The sequence below is a fragment of the Dipodomys merriami genome, unplaced genomic scaffold, assembly GCF_024711535.1.
Source record: "Dipodomys merriami isolate MVZ:Mamm:240054 unplaced genomic scaffold, mDipMer1.0.p SCAF_50, whole genome shotgun sequence".
In the NCBI taxonomy this organism is placed as follows: Eukaryota; Metazoa; Chordata; class Mammalia; order Rodentia; family Heteromyidae; genus Dipodomys; species Dipodomys merriami.
In genome coordinates this window covers 9,097,562-9,116,233 of record NW_027206069.1, presented here as the reverse complement: position 1 = coordinate 9,116,233, position 18,672 = coordinate 9,097,562, and the positions used below count along the sequence as shown (strand labels likewise).

Genomic DNA, 18,672 nt, shown 5'->3' with positions numbered 1-18,672 from the left:
TGTCTCCTAAAGAAGGCTGATCAACTGTCAAGCCGCAAGAACATTGTTCTCAAGTGATCTCTCGGCCGTCTTTCCGAGAAGCAGCCAGCCCCAGGGCCTCAAAGCTGTGCTGGCTGACAGTGAGGCCATCACGCAACCCAGAGGAGAGAGTCACTCCCAGGGCAAAGGGAACAGGTGCCCCCTTTGTTCCTTTGTTGGCAGAACAATTTTATTTTATGTTTTTGTCGGTCATAGGGCTTGAACGCTGGGCCTAGGTATTGTCCCATAGCTCTTCAGCTCAAGGCGAGTGCTCTACCACTGAGCCATAGCACCACTTCCAGTTTTCTGGTGATTTACTGGAGATAAGAGTCTCACGGACTTTTCTGCCCAGGCTGGGTTTGAACTGTGATCCTCAGATCTCAGCCTCCTGAGTAGCTAGGATGACAGGCGTGAGTCACCGACGCCTGGCTATGGCTGAACAATTTTTATTAGGACACACTTAAAACACTCAGTCACTACATCGCATGTGACATTCTCTGCCTCCTCTGGGAGCTGGCTAACAGCTCAATAGGAGCAGGTATCCCAGCCACACAACCCAAGCTCCTGTCTGAAGGGCCAACCAGCTGCCTGCATTCCACGCTGACTGCACTAGTACGGGTAAGACTGCCCTCCGCTGCTCTGACTGCCTGCCTTACCTGACTTCCAGGTACAATATGAAGATGCAAATGTTTTTCACAACCAAACAAAAGAGCATTGCCAATGGCAACCCCGTGAACAGCGAACTGGAGGATGGTAATGATTTCTATGGCGGTAGCTATGATGACCCGTCCATGCCGTTGCTGGGGCAAGGTAAGGCTGAGCAGACAGGACTGGTAGGACATTTTCACAGAAGCCACAGCCCTTCTTTTACACACACACACACACACACACACACACACACACACACACACACACACACACACACACGCAATGAGGAGGGAGAATCAATGTTAGAGATACTGCCTAGAGTGATGTTTACTTTAATGCAAGGTACAGGGAAGATACATGAGGAAAGAATAAAACGTACATGGGAATTCCCCCACACCTTCTGTGTTGTGTATTGGTACTGGGATTTGAACTCAGGGCCTGGACTCTTTCCCTTAGCTTTTCCACTCATGGCTGCCCTTCTACATTAGAGCCACAGCTCACTTCTGGCTTTTTGGAGGTTAATCAGAGATCAATTTCACAGGCTGCCCAGGCTGGCTTTAAAGCGTGATCCTCAGATCTCAGCCTCCTGAATTACAGGTGTGCGCCACCAGCACCTGGCTTTCCCATACTTCGGAGAGCAGGCAAGGCCTGTTTGGCTCTTTGGAAAAGCCACTTCCTGACAGGAAGCTGAGAGCTTGGGGTGGCAGAGCCTGAGCCTCCCTGTCCTGGAGAAGTCCGTCCCACAGCTCCAACTTGGGGGCTGGAGCGAGGAACGAGGAGCACAGGACCAAGCAAGGCAGCCTCAGGCCAGCCGGGACACTTCTGCAGGGGACCCCTGCTGAGGTCACGGCAGCTGCTCTTCAGTCTCTCCCCACCCCCAACTTGTTGGGACCTAGGAGTCTGGGCCTCAGAGGCCAGCCTCTATTCATCTTTGTCAAGTTCTTTGAAGTGTCAAGGCCTGACCTGCTACTTCCTTGGACATCTACTTGATTCTTAGTAACAGGGCCAGTTGCCAGGCCACACAGCAGCTGCAGGACAGCTGCAGGGAGGAGTTCACGCTGCCCCAGACCAAGCAGTAAGGCCTGAATGGGTCACAGGTGAGGGTGAGGAAAGGCAGGGTTACAACCAACTTGCCAGCCAGGTGCCCTAGCCCTGCCCACCTGAAGGTCTTTTCTATGGTCCTGGGCAAGTCTCCTCTTTCTTCAGGTGACTTTAATTTATTATCGAGGTGAGGGGCGGGGCCAGGTAATGACACAGGACCTGTGTCTGGGACATCCAAGGAGTCTCTGTTTCTCCATGCCCCCTGCAGCCACTGTCCTGGGATCAATCAGCGTTGTCTCCCAGGTGAATTTCGTGCAGGCGCATTGTGTCCTGTCTCAATGCCCCAGTGGGACTCAGGGGACCCGAGATTCAAGGTTTGCTTTTTCTTATAGGTAGGAGTTGCCTTCATCTTAACAACCATGAGTCTTGTGTTTGGAGGAGACCCCAGCATGGGTCCCCATCCCCTCGCCTCTTAGCAGGTGGCTCTCCAGCCACCACCCTGCAATCTAAGGATTTCAGGCTGGGCTAGAGATGTGGCTCAGTGATAGGGTACCTGCCTGGCAGACACAGGACCCTAGTTCCATCCCCACCCTGCGGGAAAAGAAGGAAAGAAACAACTCTTCCTGAACTCTTTTAGTAGCAGTTTGTGTTCCCCATAGAAACCTTAAAGCTTTTAAAACTAAATCTCTTGAGCCAGGTGCTGGTAGCTCACACCTGTAATCCTAGCTACTCAGGAGGCTGAGATCAGAGCCAGCCCAGGCAGGAAAGCCTGTGAGACTCTTATCTCCAATGAACCACCAGAAAAACTGCAAGTCCAGCTGTGGCTTAAGGTAGCAGAGCTTTAGCCTTGAGCAAAAAGCTCAGGGACAGTGCACAGGCTCTGTGTTCCATCTCCCTGACCAACAGAAAATAAAGCAATAAACTTCTCCTCTTGAGAGGAAATGGGAGGAAAACACCTTCTTGTACCTGAAGCTTCTTTGAGGTCGTGTAGCTGAGCACACCGGATGGTCTCCTGGATGGCTTTCAGGTGGCATTGCTCACAGCCTGACAGCGGGTGGCCTCTTGGTCATCAGCTGCTGCATTGTACCAAGCCAGTCTAGCTCCCTAGGGGGCTGTTCCAGCCCACCCACGGCCTGGGCACCCCTCAGGCTTAGACTGGGACGGGAGAAGCGACCCAGCCTATGTTTGAGTTACCTCCTGGGCAGCCACTCTGATGCCCAGGGCGCCTTGCCTTGTGCCATAGCATAAGGCAGTGTGTCCAAGCCCCACTCTGAGCTCAGCTACAACCCATATAGTGGCTGTGTCCGGGCTGGCTCTCCAGATCAGAGCCTGGAACCTACAGTGCTTTGCTGGTACCCCGTTCCCCCTCTAGAAATGCCCCCACCCCCACCCCCAGCACCGAGGCTCCCTGTGAAAGGAGCTCGCTACTAACACCCTCCTCAAATAACCCTCTGGCGTCCTGGCCACCATCAGACTCCACGCTGACCGTCTCTGGCAATCTCTGTTGGCCTCTGTCTCCTTAATTCTCTTCTAAATTGTAAGTAATCTGCTCTCATCCAAGCAATAACATGAGCTTCTAAACATAAACCACGAGCCCAGCTCCACGGTGCACACCTCGCTGGAGGTGAGGTGCATGGTGCTTTCTGGCTGTTTTCTAACCCTCATGCCTCCTGTCTGCTGAGCCTTGCTGCCTGTGGGCCGGGGCGGGGGGGAGGGGGGAGTGTGGGGGGGGACTGTTGCACTTTGTGCGTTGTCACGCTGTTAACTCTTGCACGGGTTGCTGTCTGGTCCTTGTTACCCTATTACTTGCAGAGGAAGTCACAAGATCTGACTGGTGCAGAGGGATGGGGCTGCCTGCTCTGTGTGCTGTGTTCATGAGTGGTTTGGTTATTAGATTTTGCTGGGGACCTGGAGTTCAATGCCAAGCCTCCCAGGATGCAGACTGAGCATGTGCATGAAGGAAGCAGGAAAGAGACCCAGAATGGCCAACTTTGTTCAGCTTTGTGAGGGGAGGGGAGAAAAAGAGAGAGAGAGACAGACAGACATGTCCCCTGATGCCATCAGTGTTTATCAAACTATAGGCTTAATCAGCAGCTCACCACACACTCCTGGGACAAGCCGGCACCCTCCTGGGTCTCAGGCACCTCTTCTAGGGCTGGGTGGGTAGGGACAAATCTCTGACCTTTCTTGCCTTGTGCATAATACAATATGAGGATGTTTCCTAGCAGTGTTGAGGGGATTGTCTGCACAGACCAAGGCCTTGTGGGAAGCTAAGACTCCACACTGTCTGCTGCTTTATCATGTTTACCACAGCTGAGGGGTCTTGTAGACTGTAAAGTTTCCTCTGAGCAACTGGAAAAGGAGAGTAGAGAGGAGATCCCATTGGGGTCCAAGGTACAAGGATGCCTTGGTCAGGCTCAGATGAGGAACTCCAGTGCCTTTGCAGTTGGCCAAAGTCAAGCCCCAGAAGAGAAGTCAGCCATCAATTGATAATGTCTAGATAGGGCATATCTGCCCAGGAATGGTCCTGTAATAAAGGATTCTCTGAGCTCTGTGTAACTTGCTGGCATCTGAGTTCACTGACTGGAGGAGCTGAAGCCAGACCTCCACAGCCCCATAACCACAGCCCCAGGAGGTTAGCAAGCTGAGGGTACTGCAGTGGTCCCAGCACTTAGGAGTAGTCCTCCAAGAGATGAGCACTAATCCTGGCTCTGTGCTTCATAGTGAAGGAGAAGCCACAATACAGCAAGCCCCCGGTGGTGATGGTAGACGAGGTCCTGAGCTCCAGCCCTCCCAAGTTCAGCTTCCCCGAGGCTGGCTTGCGCATCATGATCACCAACAAGTTTGGACCCAGGACCCGGCTAAGGATGGCCAGCAGGATCATAATTAATGAGGTAAGTGTGTGAACACGAGGGAGAGAGAGAGAGAATAAAAAGATGAATGTGCATCTGTTTCTCTATGGACAGGGCAACCTTCAAAGAAAACTCAGGCTGGGAAGGTGGCTCAGAGGTAGAGTGCTTGCCTAGCATGCACGAAGCCCTGGGTTTGATTCCTCAGTACCACATAAACAGAAAAGGCTGGAAGTGGCACCGTGGCTCAAGTGGTAGAATACTAGCCTTGAGCAAAAGAAGTACTAGGATAGAGGCTGGGAAGGTGGCTCAGTGGTAGAGTGCTTGCCTTGCGTGCATGAGGCCCTGGTTCGATTCCTCAGCACCACATAAGCAGAAAAAGCCAGAAGTGGCACTGTGGCTTAAGTGGTAGAGCTCTAGCCTTGAGCTGAAGAGCTAAGAGATAGAGCCCAGGTCCAGAGTTCAAGCCCCACAACTGACAAAAAAAAATAAAGTAGTAAGGGCAGTGCCCAGGCCCTGAGTTCAAGCCCCAGGACTGGCAAAAAAAAAAAAAAAAAAAGTAAAAAGAAAACTCAGGACTCTGGAGAGTGGCAGTGCCCTCTGAGGAGCTCCCCCTCTTCTTGCTGGACTTACGTTTTGTACTCCACGCCTCTTCTCCCAAGTGGGAAAAAATACAGGGTATTATTTTTCAGCAAAATGGATATTATGTAGCCAGTATTGCAAAAATAATGAATGTACTGACTACTGGCTTTTTCGGTCTTAGTTTTATTCTAGTAGCCACAGTCAGCACATCACTGGACACAAGAATCATGTTTGCCAGTGCTTAAAAGTTCATTGTTTTGAACATCTATGCTTCACTGTGCATAGACCCTTTCTGTAGAAAATGTATTAAGAAATAGGCAGCCAGTTGCCAATGGCTCACGCCTGTAATCCTAGCCACTCAGGAGGCTGAGATTGGAGGATCATAGTTCGAAGTCAGTCCAGACAAAAACGTCTGTGAGACTCTTATCTCCAATTAACCATCAAAAAGCCAGAAGTAGAGCTGTGGTTTAAATGATAGAGCACCAGCCAAGCCAGGGTAAACGTGCTAAGACCAGGGCTCACAGGCTGAGTTAAAGCCCTTGTACCAGCACATGCGCACACACAAAGAAAACGGTAACACTTTTCCAAGTTTTGAATCTTTTTGGTCCAAAACAGTGAAGTAGTGTATTGATGAAATTTTATTGAAACCTGTCTGTCTTTCCTAAACTTAACTGTACTGGGTGCTGGGGTGGCTATTAACCAATTCTAGAGGACAGGGGGATGAAGGTTTACTCTCTTTTGTGACATTTTTATTCATCAGGAAAATAACAGATTTGGGGGTTGAAAGGAAGCAGTTGGTGGCACTGGGATTTGAACTTGGGGTCTACTGCTTGCTTGTCAGGCTCTATACCTCTTGCATCTTGTCTCTAGCCCTTTTTGTTTTAGTTCTTTCTCAGATAGGGTCTCATGCTTTTGACCAGGGCCAGCTTCAGATCAGCAACCCTCTACTGTTTCCCCAGCCTAGACTTAACTGAGTTAGGAGTCCATACCTAACACCGACAGGCAGAAAGTTAGTTCAGGGGTCAATAGATCTTTTATTATTATTATTATTATTTTTTGCTGGTAGTAGAGCTTGAACTCAGGGCCTGGGCACTGGCCCTGAGCTCTTTGGCATAAGGTTAGCACTCTACCACTTGAGCCACAGCACCACTTCTGGTTTTCTGGTGGTTAATTAGAGATAAGAGTCTCACAGACTTTCCTGCCCAGGTTGCTTTGAACTGCTATCGTCAGAGCTCAGCCTCCTGACTAGCTAGGATTACAGATATAAGCCACCTGAACCCAACTTATTATTACTTATTATTACTATTATTATTATCTATTACTACTATTATCTATTATTATCCATTATTACTATCATCATCATCATTTAGAATAGTATACTTCCTTTGACATGATCATGGCTCCTGCCAGCCCCCATGATGACCAGGACTGGTATGTGTCCAGGGCAGGTGCATTACCAGGATAGGTATTGGGTCCAGAGAAAGAACATTCTCTGGGGACAGTCCTCCTGTCCCTGGGTTCCGGGTCAATATTGTACAAGATCTCTTTATCCATGGTGCAACCAGTCCTTGACCCACAGTCCTTAAGCAAATCCATAAATGTTTTGGAACTTGATTAAGGTGAGCAGAGCAGAGGCACATAGTTCCCTAGAAACTATGGAGAGACCACCCAAAGGCCACCTCAGTGGCCAACAACCCAGGAAGACTCTGAGTAGCATTCGTCACTGGGGACAGTGTAAGCTAAAACCATGATTGGATGTTAGCACACACCCACTAGACAGAATGGCGAAAATGAAAAGGTCTGACAATACTAAGAGTTGGCAAAGATGAGAAGCAACAAAGGGTCGTTGTTCTAGAAAGCTGAGAGGGCTGGGTGAAGTCTAGCTACCCTTTCTCACCTGCCTTGCTGTCTTTCTGGTCCGGGGGGTTCCCACAGCGCCAGAGATTGATCAATGCTGCCAACGGAGTGAGCAGCAAGCCGCTTCAGAACGGGAGACCTGAGAACATCGAGAACGGAAACGTCCCTGTGGAAAACCCAGAGGATGCTCAGCAGGACCAGGGCCAGCAGCCGCCCCCACAGCCACCTCCTCCCCCAGAGCCCGAGCCCATAGAGACCGTCTTCCTGTCCCCCTTCTCCCTGCCTGGTAAGTTTAGGGGACGCTGGCTCTTAAGCCAGGCTTCCATGAGCTCTATCTAGACCAAGCCCAGGTCTCCAAAGACAGAGTGGTGGAGCCGTGGTGTGAATGATTGACACTCCATCATCTAGGTGCTGCTGCTGATAAACACATCATTGGTGTGATGGGTAAGCGCTGTCCGGGATGCAGGCACTGCTGGATGTGACTAGACTCTGAAGGCAGAGAGGAAAGTTGATATGCAGGGCAGTTGATGTTTCCTTTGCAATGCAGAAAAGCAACCTGTGATGCATATGTACAGACATGTCAGACTCCTCACCGTTGCTCCTCTAGGCAGGCCAAGCATTGCTTAATTGCTAGGATGGAATATTCTAGAGCTATGGTGAATCCTATACAAATATAGTTTAAACATCTGTATAAACTGTATAAATAAGATCATGTGCTTGCCTTGAGCTGAAGAGCTCAGGGACAGCGCTCAGGCCCAGAGTTCAAGCCCCACAACCGACACACACACACACACACACACACACACACACACACACACACACACACACATACACACACACACACACAGCCAGATCAGACCAGTTCAAGCCCCACAACTGACACACGCACACGCGCGCGCGCGCACACACACACACACACACACACACACACACACACACACACACAGCCAGATCAGACCACAACTCTGCCCTAAGCCCTCTGAGTTCAGAGTTCAAGCCCCACAACCGACACACACACACACACACACACACACACACACACACACACACAGAGCCAGATCAGACCACAACTCTGCCCTAAGCCCTCTGATGTCCTCCTCTCTCACATGGAATCTGGCCTGTAGGTCCAGTGTCATCTACTGCTGCATCCTTGTCTCTCATTTTTTGTTGTTGTTGTTGTTGTTTGGTGCCAGTCCTGGGCTTGAACTCAGGCCCTGCGCACTGTCCTGAGCTTCTTTTGCTCAAGGCTAGCACTCTGCCACTTGAACCACAACTCCACTTACAGCTTCTTTTTGGTATTTAATTGTAGAGTCTCACAGACTTTCCTGCCCAGGCTGGCTTTGAACCTCAGTCCTCAGATCTCAGACTGCTGGAGTAGCTAGGATTTCAGGCATGAACCTCTGGCACCTGGCTTCTCTCATTCTTATCGCTCTTTGACCCTCTGCCGTAGTCACACTTGCTTCCTTCCCCTATTCGTAGAGGAAATCAGGTACGCTCCTAGCTTAGGACCTTGGCGCTGCCCTTCGCTGGAATGTGCTTTACCCCACTATCCACGTGACTTGCTCCCTTGCCTTGTCAAGGTCTCTGTGGAAGTGTCATCACAGCAGTGTGTTTTCCCAGACCACCTTAGGTCTGGAAATAGCACTGTGGCTCAAGGCTGAAGGTAGAGCACTAGTTTACCAGTGCCCAGTCCCTGAATTCAAGCCCCAGAACGGGCACACAAAAACCAAGTCATCTTCACAGACAGGCATCTGTCTATCCACAGTGCATTCCTGCACAGAGTAGGTGCTTAGTAGAAATCTGCTACCTGGTTCTTTTTTTTTTGAGGGGGGGGGGGTCCGGTTGTGGGGCCTGAACTCTGGGCCTGGGCGCTGTCCCTCAGCTCTTCAGCTCAAGGCTAGCGCTCTACCACTTGAGCCACAGTGCCACTTCCGGCTTTTTTCTTTTTGCTTATGTGGTGCTGAGGAATCGAACCCAGGGCCTCAGGCATGCAAGGCAAGCACTCTACCACTGAGCCACCTTCCCAGCCCCGTAATCTGCTACCTGGATGAGCTCAGGAGTTCACATCTAAGAGGGCCCCAGGGCCCCCCTAGCCTGCCCTGGGTTTACATCAACCTTCCATGAGGACTCTGCTATCTCAGGTGGGATGCCTACGCCCCTGAGCTCCTGTCTTAGGAGTCCTTTCCTGGGGTCTGCCATCCTGAGAGGCAGTGGAATTCCAGAACTTCAGAACTTTCAAACCTAGAACTTGCTATTTCTCTGGGGGAGAAAAAAACAATCTAGGTTTAATATCAGACCAAGCAAGTAGCTGACTTGGTCAGGGGCCCTGGAATGACATAAGCTGGCCGACCTTTGCCCTATCTTGGCACTAATTTTCTGGCCTCCAAGTCCAAGGCACGGACCTATAGCCTGGGTACTGCTGCTGTGTCTCCAGATGCAGCTCTCTTGAGGGAGGGGGGTCCCCAGGCTTCCCTGGGGTTTGTGGGTTGGAGCATCTCAGGGGCATGTGCTTCAGAGCCATTATCCCCCCTCCCCCCTACAAACGCACATGGCATGGGGGCTCGTCCCAAAATTCATGGCCTCCCTCTGAACCTGGACATTCTTAGACCTGGGGCAAGAAGCTTTGTTTCCCCAGCTCCCTGGCTGGTTAGGAATTCTAGTACCTAGTCAGCATCTCCCAGCCTTTATCCCATCCAGAGCACACCCAGAAAATTAAATTTGTCCCCTGACCCAGGTCTCAGGGGAGCTGGGCCTGAGGATCAGCCTCCCCAGTCCTCCCATGGCCCACCCGAAGGCCCAGGATCGTGGTGTCTGCCAGGACTCAGCGCTCATTCTGCCAGCCAGTTAAAGCTATTCCCTTGTCTGGGAGTTGGCCTTGGGCGGTGCAGGACCCTAAGCATCACGGGTCTCCTCCAAACTGTATTGAGATAGGTTGTTTGGTTACTCGGGCAATGGGAGCTTTCTACAGGCCAGGATCCTGGGAAAGCAGTGTGTTGACCCAGGGAGCAGCTCCAGAGCCCACAGTCCTAAGAGGTCTGAAAGGCAATCCTTGGGTTTGACCTTGGATGCCCTCTACAACCCCAACTCGTCCCATCACCAGCCCAGGTTCTCTTTGGGTCTACCTGGGGCAGAGGAAAGGGCCTCAGAGCCACAGATGGAGCAGAAGGAATGGGATGCCACTTGGGGATCTGTGTGTGTGCCTTCTCTGGCTCTAGGAGGTGGGTGTGGGTGACCCCATTTTACAGGCCTGATGGGGGCCCCAGAGACCCTCCATGTGCTGCTCTAACTCATTCCTGAACCATCGCTATCAACATGCAGGGGCTGCAGGAAAATCAGGGCAGGGCAGGCAGGGTTGATTTCTAGTGAGAGGCAAGCGTGGATGAGAGGCCTCAGGACCCAGACCCAGGTCCTTGTCCAGGGATCTGGTGTTCCTCAGAGACATGGCTAGTCGGGGGTAGGGAAGGAGTGTCTTAGTGAGTCACTTGCATGTGTGATACCGGGACTGGAGACCCCAGGGCTCCTGGCCTTCTTGTGCAAATGGCCTCCACCCTGGGAGCTTGACCCTTTGAAGCTAGCCTTCCTACTATAGCCTGTCCACTTGCCTCCAGCCTGATCCCCCTGGGCCACGCCCCAGTTGAGTCAAGAGCGAAGGTTTTCCTCTGCTTCCTCTCAAGGCTGCCTCCCTTCCTCCAGAGCAAGCTCGGCTTCCTGTGTCCAGGGAAAACCCGCTCTGTATCCCACTGATGTTTCAGGGTTGCCCTTGGAAACCACCAGTGCCTCCCTAGTCTTCCTTCCCATCCCCATGCACAGAACAACCGGAACCGGGCCCATGGGCTGGGCTGGGCTGGGCTGACCTCACCTCCTCTCAGCTCCCTTCTAGTTCTGGCCTGGGGTCCAAGGGCGGCTCTGGGCTGCTCTGGAGGCCTGCATGAGCTGTTCTTCTGTCCATCAGTCTCCTGGAAGGACAAGGGCAGAAGTCAGGAGAAAGGAAAGAAGCTGACCCCTAGACCAGATAGGTGTCAGCACAGAGCCAGGAAGTCAGACCAATGGTGGCTCTTCTGTGTGGTAGGGAGAAGGTAGCACTGAAGTCCAGAAGTCCTAGATATAAAACTTGGTTCTATCACTATCACCGTGATCCAGGGCTAGCTGCTGTCTAGCCCCTGCCCCCACACACCCCCTTAGTTCCTCATCCACATCCTTGTAATAGGGGTGCTGACTCCGGCCTTCTGGGGTTAGTCTAAATAGTAACTTTGATAACACGGTCAAGGTCTCTGTGCCTTGTATACAGTAGGTGCTCAATGAATGTTCCTGTGGACTAAGGTGTGTCTTAGTGTGTGGCTGTCCTGGGCTCCTGCTTGGATCACAAGCGATGATCTAGAAAGGAGCGAGCATTTCTGGAATCCTGGGACTGTTGGTCATTCCAACAGTCAAAAAGAGGGAGCCAGGGGCTGGGAAGGTGGCTCAGTGGTAGAGTGTTTGCCTTGTATGCATGAGGCCCTGGGTTCGATTCCTCAGCACCACATAAGCAGAAAAAGCCGGAAGTGGTGTTGTGGCTCAAGTAGTAGAATGCTAGCCTTGAGCTGAAGAGCTGAGGGACAGCGCCCAGGCCCAGAGTTCAGGCCCCCACGACCAACCAAAAAAAGAAGAAAAAAACAAAAGGAGCCAGCTGGGTGCCCGTGGCTCAGGCTTGTAATCCTAGCTACTCAGGAGGCTGAGATCTGAGAATCATCGTGGTTCAAAGCTAACCAGGGCTAGGAAAGTCTGTGAGACTCTTATCTCCAATTAACCATCAGAAAACCAGAAGTGATACTGTGGCTCAAGAGCTCAGGGACAGTGCCCAGAGTTCAAGCCCCATGACCAACAATAACAACAAAAAAAGAAGGAGCTAGCCTGAACTAGGTATGTACAGTGTGCCAAGCACTGGGCTGCAGGTACTTAGCAGGCAAAGGACCTCTAAGTCAGTAAATATCTGGAAGCCAGGGTTTGTCCTGGCTCTAGGGATCCAGAAAAGAGAAGGGCAGCCATGGTCCCTGGCCCCTAAGAGCTTCATGGCTCACAGGACAAAGGCAAGCAGACGACTGTGCCATGGGCCTGGCACATGGCCTCCTGCCCCGCGGGAGGAAGAGGAGGAGGCAGGGGCTCCCGCTGCGCATCCTCTCTGAGGCAGAGCCAGGAACTCCCACTCTTCCCCAAGTTTGGGGCTCCTAACCTGAGGCTGGGGTGCTCAGAGCCTGGGAATTGTGCTTCCCAGGAAAAAGAAGGAGCTTTGTCTCCCATCACCACAATCTCAGCCCAACTCTGCCCGGAAGTGGTCACAGGTGGCCCTGAACCCCAGCCTGCTGGGAAAAGTCCTGGTACCACGGTGGCTGGCTGGAAGTCTGCAGGAAGAGGGGCTCTATATGTCCCCCGAGGCCACACCCTGGCTCTTTTCTCCCCCACAGTAAGGAAACTGCATTGTGCTGACCAGGAAGCTGGCCTTCCTGCCCACTATTACATCCGCCAACAGCAACTGGGGACCTGATGTACGCCAGGCACAGAGCACAACAGAATGCTTGCTTGCTTGCTTGCCTTCAACATTTTTATTAGTGTAGATTAGTTATACAAAAGGCTTTCCCTATCATATTCTCATGTATGTGTATAATGTGCTTTGATCAAATTCCTTCCTTCTGAATAGCTCCTCTTATTTCCCTTCTGCATATTAAAACAACTCTAATAGGTTTTGGATACTTTGAACTGTTCTATTTTCATACATGTGTATATGTGTGTGTGTGTGTGTGTGTGTGTGTGTGTGTGTCTGTGTCTGTGTAGACACACAATACTTTAGCTATGTTCATCCTGCGCCCTCCATATTCTCTCCTCTTGTACCTTTCCTCCCCCATACCGGTACTGACCCTGAATATATTCCTGTCCTTGATTTTTAAGTAGATTCTACATGTGACAGAGAATGCATGATATTTGTCCTTCTCAGTCTGGCTTACTTTACTCACATAATTATTTCTAGTTCCATTTATTTTCTTGCAAATAACATAATTTTATTCTTCTTTATGGCTGAATAATACTCCGTTGCGTCCATATACTCCATACTTTGTTTAGCCAGTCATCAGCTGCAGTTGGGGCTGGCTGAGAGCCACCAGCCTAGCAGCATCCTGGAGTCAGTGAAAAACCTACCACTAGTATCATGCTTAGTAACTAAAGACTGCAAGTTTTCCCCTGAGATCAGAAACAAGGTAAAAGATGTTCACACCACTCGATCCAGCATTGTGCTGCAGGCTCTGACTAAAGCAAATTAAAAAAAAAAAAAAAAAAGGCATGATTGGAAAGAGAAAGATAAAATGTCCTGCATTTACTGATGATGTGATCTTAAACACACACACACACACACACACACACACACCAATAAAAACTAATAAATAGCCAGGCACTGGTGGCTCACACTCCTATTTCTAGCTACTCATGAGGCTGAGATCAGAGAATCTCAGCCAAGGAAGGAAAGTCCATGAGAGTCTTATCTCAGTAAAACAAAAAGCTGGGAATGGAGCTGTGGCCACTTTGGAAAACAGCCCTCAGAGTTAAACAGTTACCAGGTGACTCAACAATTCTATTCCCCATTAAGTCCCCAAGAGAAATGAAATCATATACCCATACTAACACTTATATTCAAATTTCATAGTGCTATTCATAATAGCCAAAACGCTGGAACAACTTATCCATTAAGCGATGGATGGATAAACAAAATATTATATTCAGGGGTAGGATATGATGCCAGTGGTAGAGTGCTTGCATGGTATGTCCAAGGCCCTGGGTTCCATCCCCAGCACTGAAAAAAAGAAATAAAGTATAGCCATAGGATGGAAGACTTTTTATCCAGAGTGGGTAGGAGGGAAGGAAGAAAGCTGGGCACTGGTGGATCATGCCTGTAATCCTAGCTGTTTAGGAGGCTGAGACCTGAGGACCAAGGTTCAAAGCCAACCTGGGCAGGAAAGTCCATGAGACTCATCTCCAATTAACCACCAGAAAACTGGAAGTGGTGCTGTGGCTCAAAGTAGTAGAGTGCTAGCCTTGAGCTGAAGAGCTCAGGGACAGTGTCCAGGTCATGAGTTCAAATCCCATGACTGACCAAAGGAAGAAAAGGGGGAATATAGTACAACTACAACCTGGGTGCACTTTGGGAACATCCTACTAAATGAAAGAAGCCAGACACCTAGTCACGTGTTACCATTCTGTTCCCATAGAATGCCCAGGAGAGTCAAATCTGTAGACAGAAGGAAAACAGAATGGCAGCCAAGTGTTAGGTTTCTATTGAAGGTTCCAGTTGTGATACTTACAGCTTTTGAATGCACTCAAAGCTACCTAATTGTTTACTGTCTATGGGTGGGTTCTGTGATTTGGTCATTATATCTTGGTTATTTTCACATGGAGTTCCTCTAGAGCTGTGGTTCTCAGAGTTTAGTCTGGCGACTAGCCTGAGAAGTCCTTGGGAACTTGTTAGAGATTTAAATTCTTGAGCTGGTCAGTGGCCAATGCCTGTAGTCTCAGCTACTCCTAGAGGATGGGGTGATGGGAGCTCAGGACTTTGAAATCAGGCTGGGCTACAAAGCAAGACCTTCCTTCTCTTTTAAGACTGGGAAGGTCTTCTGATCCCCAGTCCAGATCTTCCAGATCCTCAGCTCTAGGGCATCCTGATTTACACAAAGCTTGAGAAGCACAGGGCTGTGAGCTTCGTTCTTTAGGTAGAGTGAATGCTTTCAGCTCCAGGGCTCAGCCAATGATGCTAACATCCCCAATACCACAAGTTCACCAGCCTGTTCCTTGGAGTGTCTAATTAGCTAACCATCCAAATGAATCTGAGATTTTATCCGCAATTACATCTGTTCTTTCCCCTCCGGCGTGGTGAACCATCTGTTTCCTTAGTTTGTCTTGAAGACTTTTGTCATTGTAATGTTTTACTCCATGAGAGAAATCTGAGTGCTTGGCAAAGAAGCATTGGCAGTCTGTCTCCCGCCTGCTGGAGTCTGTGCTGTCACACAGAGGTGCTGGAGGGGGGCTGGGAGAGGTGTCTTGGGGTGCCTGGCCCCTGGGCAGGACAGCATCCCATTACTTCCAGGACCTCTGCAACTTTATCATGTTGATGCACAAGACACGAGACAAGCATGGTGAGTTCTTGTTCTCCAGTAGTACCAAAATAATACCAGGAAAGAATAACAGAGTTTTAAAGAGTTTAGTGAAGTAAAGACCACTCAGAAGAGTTTTTTTTTTTTTTTTTTTGCCAGTCATGGTACCTGAACTCTGGGCCTGGGCACTGTCCCTCAGCTCTTCAGCTCAAGGCTAGTGCTCTACCACTTGAGCCACAGCACCACTTCCAGCTTTTTCTGCTTATGTGGTGCTGAGGAATCGAACCCAGGGCCTCATGCATGCAAGGGCAAGCACTCTACCACTGAGCTACCTTCCCAGCCCCTCAGAAGAGTTTTATGTTGTCTCTCTCCTCCCCATTTCTTTCCTCCCTTCAGGCATTGCCAGACTATGATTGGTTTGTTTGAAACAGGCCATACCCTCTCCTGGGTGGTGGTCTGAGACGTGGCAGGACCCAAGGCCCTGTCCTGGGTGGCAGCTGACTGGGCAGGGGGAGGGGGGCTGTGGAGGGGAAAGCTGGCTGAACTGGTTTGCCCATGTCCTTCAATATCCTATTTGAACTAGCTTGGGCATCTAAGATTAGAGAATTCCCTAGTTCAGGTATTTTAAGCTTCACAAAAAGTCTTGAGGTTCCCAGCTCTCCTCGACGTGACATTTCCGGGGCTCATCTTCAAGGTTGTGGTGTGGCTTCAGCTCTGGTGTCCCTATTCCTGCAAGGAGGGACAGAGAAGGAGACACACTCCCTCTACTTCCATCTGTCCATGGCCGACCTGCCAACCAGGAAGCCTGAGAAGCTAAGGTTTTAGAGGCAGACTTATTGTCTAAGAAAAATAGCACCTAATGGCCTGGAGCTCACTGAAATACTCACTTTTTGCTGTTGGTGGTGGTGGTGGTGGTGGTCATGGGGCACGAACTCAGGGCCTGGACACTGTCCCTGAGCTCTTGCTCAAGGCTAGCATTCTGCCACTTGAGCCACAACATCACTTCTGCTTTTCTGGTGGCTCATTGGAGATTTGAGTCGCATGCACTTTCCTACTCTGGCTGGCTTCAAACCATGATCCTCAGATACCAACCTCCTGAGAAGCTAGGATGACAGGTATAAGCCACCGGAGCCCAGCTTGAAATACCCCCTTTTTAGGCTGATTCTGTTCTCTGCTTTGCCTCCTGAATCCACAGTCAAGGCTCTGATACTTCCCAGCCTTCTGCCTTCTGATCAGCCCCTGAAATCCCCTTGTGTCTATATGGGGTGCTATGACCCCAGATATCTGGAACATAAACATAGCTTCCTCCATGATGGTCACTTCTGGGTCTGGGTTTCTTCCCAGGCCTGATTAAGACACATTAGAAGTGGGTTTGGCAAGATAGATGCATTTGAAAACAACCTCAAACCCTGAGCTCCCCTTGGTGGCGTGAAAGCAGAGTCTAGAATTTTAGCAGGACTCAGAAATCTGTGTGTTCGGAGCCCCTGGTGCATGTGAGGTCCAGCTAGTTTTGAGAACATCTAACGGTAGACTCCATCTCTCCTTTTTTGGATGAGGAGGCCAAAATCCAGCTTTGCGGTAAGGTCTGCTCAGGAGAGCAAATCCTGGGGCTGGAGGTTGCATGGTGACTACTCAAACAAACAAAGTGAGATGCTCTGGGTAAAGTTGGCAGATGGAAAGCACACATACACATGCATGCACGCACACTCTTACTCTTAGCTTTCTCTGTCTTCATAACTCTTTTGCTTGGCACTGTTTGGTTACAAGTAAGAACTTAGCAGCAACCAGATTTGGCTTAAACAGGAAAAAAAATTACAGAAGTGTTTGTGTGTGTATGCATATGTATCTGTGTGTGCTGATACTAGAGATTGGACTCCGAGCTTTGTGATTGCTAGGCAGGCATTCTGCCACTTGAACCACACCTCCATCCCCATTTTATGCTGGTTGTTTTCCAAGTAGGATCTTGCTTTGGCTCTGGCTGCCTGGGCTGTGTTCCTTTTACTGTACTTCCCTGGTAGCTCAGCCATGGGTGGAGATGAAATCTTCTGAACTTTTATGCCTGGGCTGGCTTCCAATCACAATCCTCTGATCTCCACTTACCAAATATCTAGGCTTATAGGCTGAGCCAGCATACTTAGCCAGAAGTATTTCTTTTTTTTTTTCTTTTTTCCTTCGGTTGTGGGGCCTGAACTCTGGACCTGGGCGCTGTCCCTCAGCTCTTCAGCTCAAGGCTAGCGCTCTACGAGCCACAGCGTCACTTCTGGCTTTTTTTCTTTTTTGCTTATGTGGTGCTGAGGAATTGAACCCAGGGCCTCATGCATGCAAGGCAAGCACTCTACCACTGAGCCACCTTCCCAGGCCCAGAAGTATTTCTTAAAAGCACTCTATATGTGCATTGGGGCCAACTGTAACCAAGACCCCATCTCATCTCTGTCCCTTCCTTCATCTCTTGACCCTCTGACCACTTCCTCTACCCACATACCCCCAATTTTACAATCCTAACTACACAATGCAATTGACTCCAGCCTCTGGAACAGACTTTAGTGAACTCAGTGTGTTAGAATTCTCCGAGGCCTTCCACAGGCAGATGCAGATGTGGCTGTGAGAAGATATTCCTCGATCCACAGAGCAGGGTGAGCCCTGCCAACGCCATCCAGGAATTCACGTCCAGTCTAAATCCTGCACCTCGCTCTGCAGCCAGCCCCAGGAAGGGCCGGGACAGTGTCTTCCAGCCTCTCCGTAACTCCTTTCCTCTGTCAAGCGCAACTCGTTTTCTCTGTTTTCCAATTCAGTAATGTTTCCTGCTGATGGTCGATCCCTTGGCAGCAGTTCAGGAAATGTCTGACTTCATCCCCATGATAGTGTAGGAATGCTTTGTTGGGAATAAGCTCTCAAATGCCATCATCTCTAATACGTGTGCTTATTTTACATGTGTTTCCATTTCAAGATGATCTCTTCCTGATCTTGTCCTCACATTCTGGGGGCTTGTAGCCCCGCCCCTCCCCATGCACTTAATTAGTGTTGAGTTCTGCAGCTGGCCAGGCAGGGGCTGGGCTGAAGGTTCTGCTCTCTTCCATAGCTCTGGAAGAATCCACTGGTCCCAGTCCACAAGGTACTAACCTTCTGCCATTAAAACTCTCACTAAGCCGGGTGTCAGATGCTCATGTGTGTAAGGCTAGTTACTCAAGAGGGTGAGATTTGAAGATCATGGTTCGAAGCTACCCAAGGCAGGAAAGTCCTTGAGATGCTCATCTCCAGATAACCAGCAAGAAGCCAGAAGTGGAGGTATGGCTCAGTGGAAAATACCAGCATTGAGTGAAAAAAAAACTAAACAAAAGCCTGAGGCCCTAGTTTAAGCCAGTACCCCCCCCACACACACACACACCAAATGTGTTTTATTGACTAATAGTTAACATTTATTATATGCAATTCCAACATTTTCTATTTCTTTCTAAGAAAATGATGCTTTCCCTCCACTAACTTGGTTTCCAGGCCCTCTGTGGAGCTTCTCCAGCAGTGAGCATTGAACCTTGTTTCTTTGGAAACCATGGCGGGTCATGATGTTG

The 18,672-nt window shown here is 49.9% G+C and overlaps 1 protein-coding gene across 2 annotated transcripts in view; it reads left to right on the top strand.

Moving 5' to 3' along the window:
• LOC138810503 (sodium/potassium/calcium exchanger 4) overlaps nt 1-18,672 on the top strand; it is a 129,399-nt gene that overhangs the window by 85,323 nt on the left and 25,404 nt on the right. The window contains exons 10-12 of one of the 2 annotated variants that reach the window (XM_069997701.1): nt 686-771; nt 4,432-4,601; nt 7,074-7,281. In XM_069997701.1, coding sequence (XP_069853802.1) covers nt 686-771; nt 4,432-4,601; nt 7,074-7,281 — 464 coding nt within the window. Of the gene's footprint in view, nt 1-685; nt 829-4,431; nt 4,602-7,073; nt 7,282-18,672 lie in introns of both variants that reach the window. The other variant, XM_069997700.1, reaches the window with a different exon arrangement.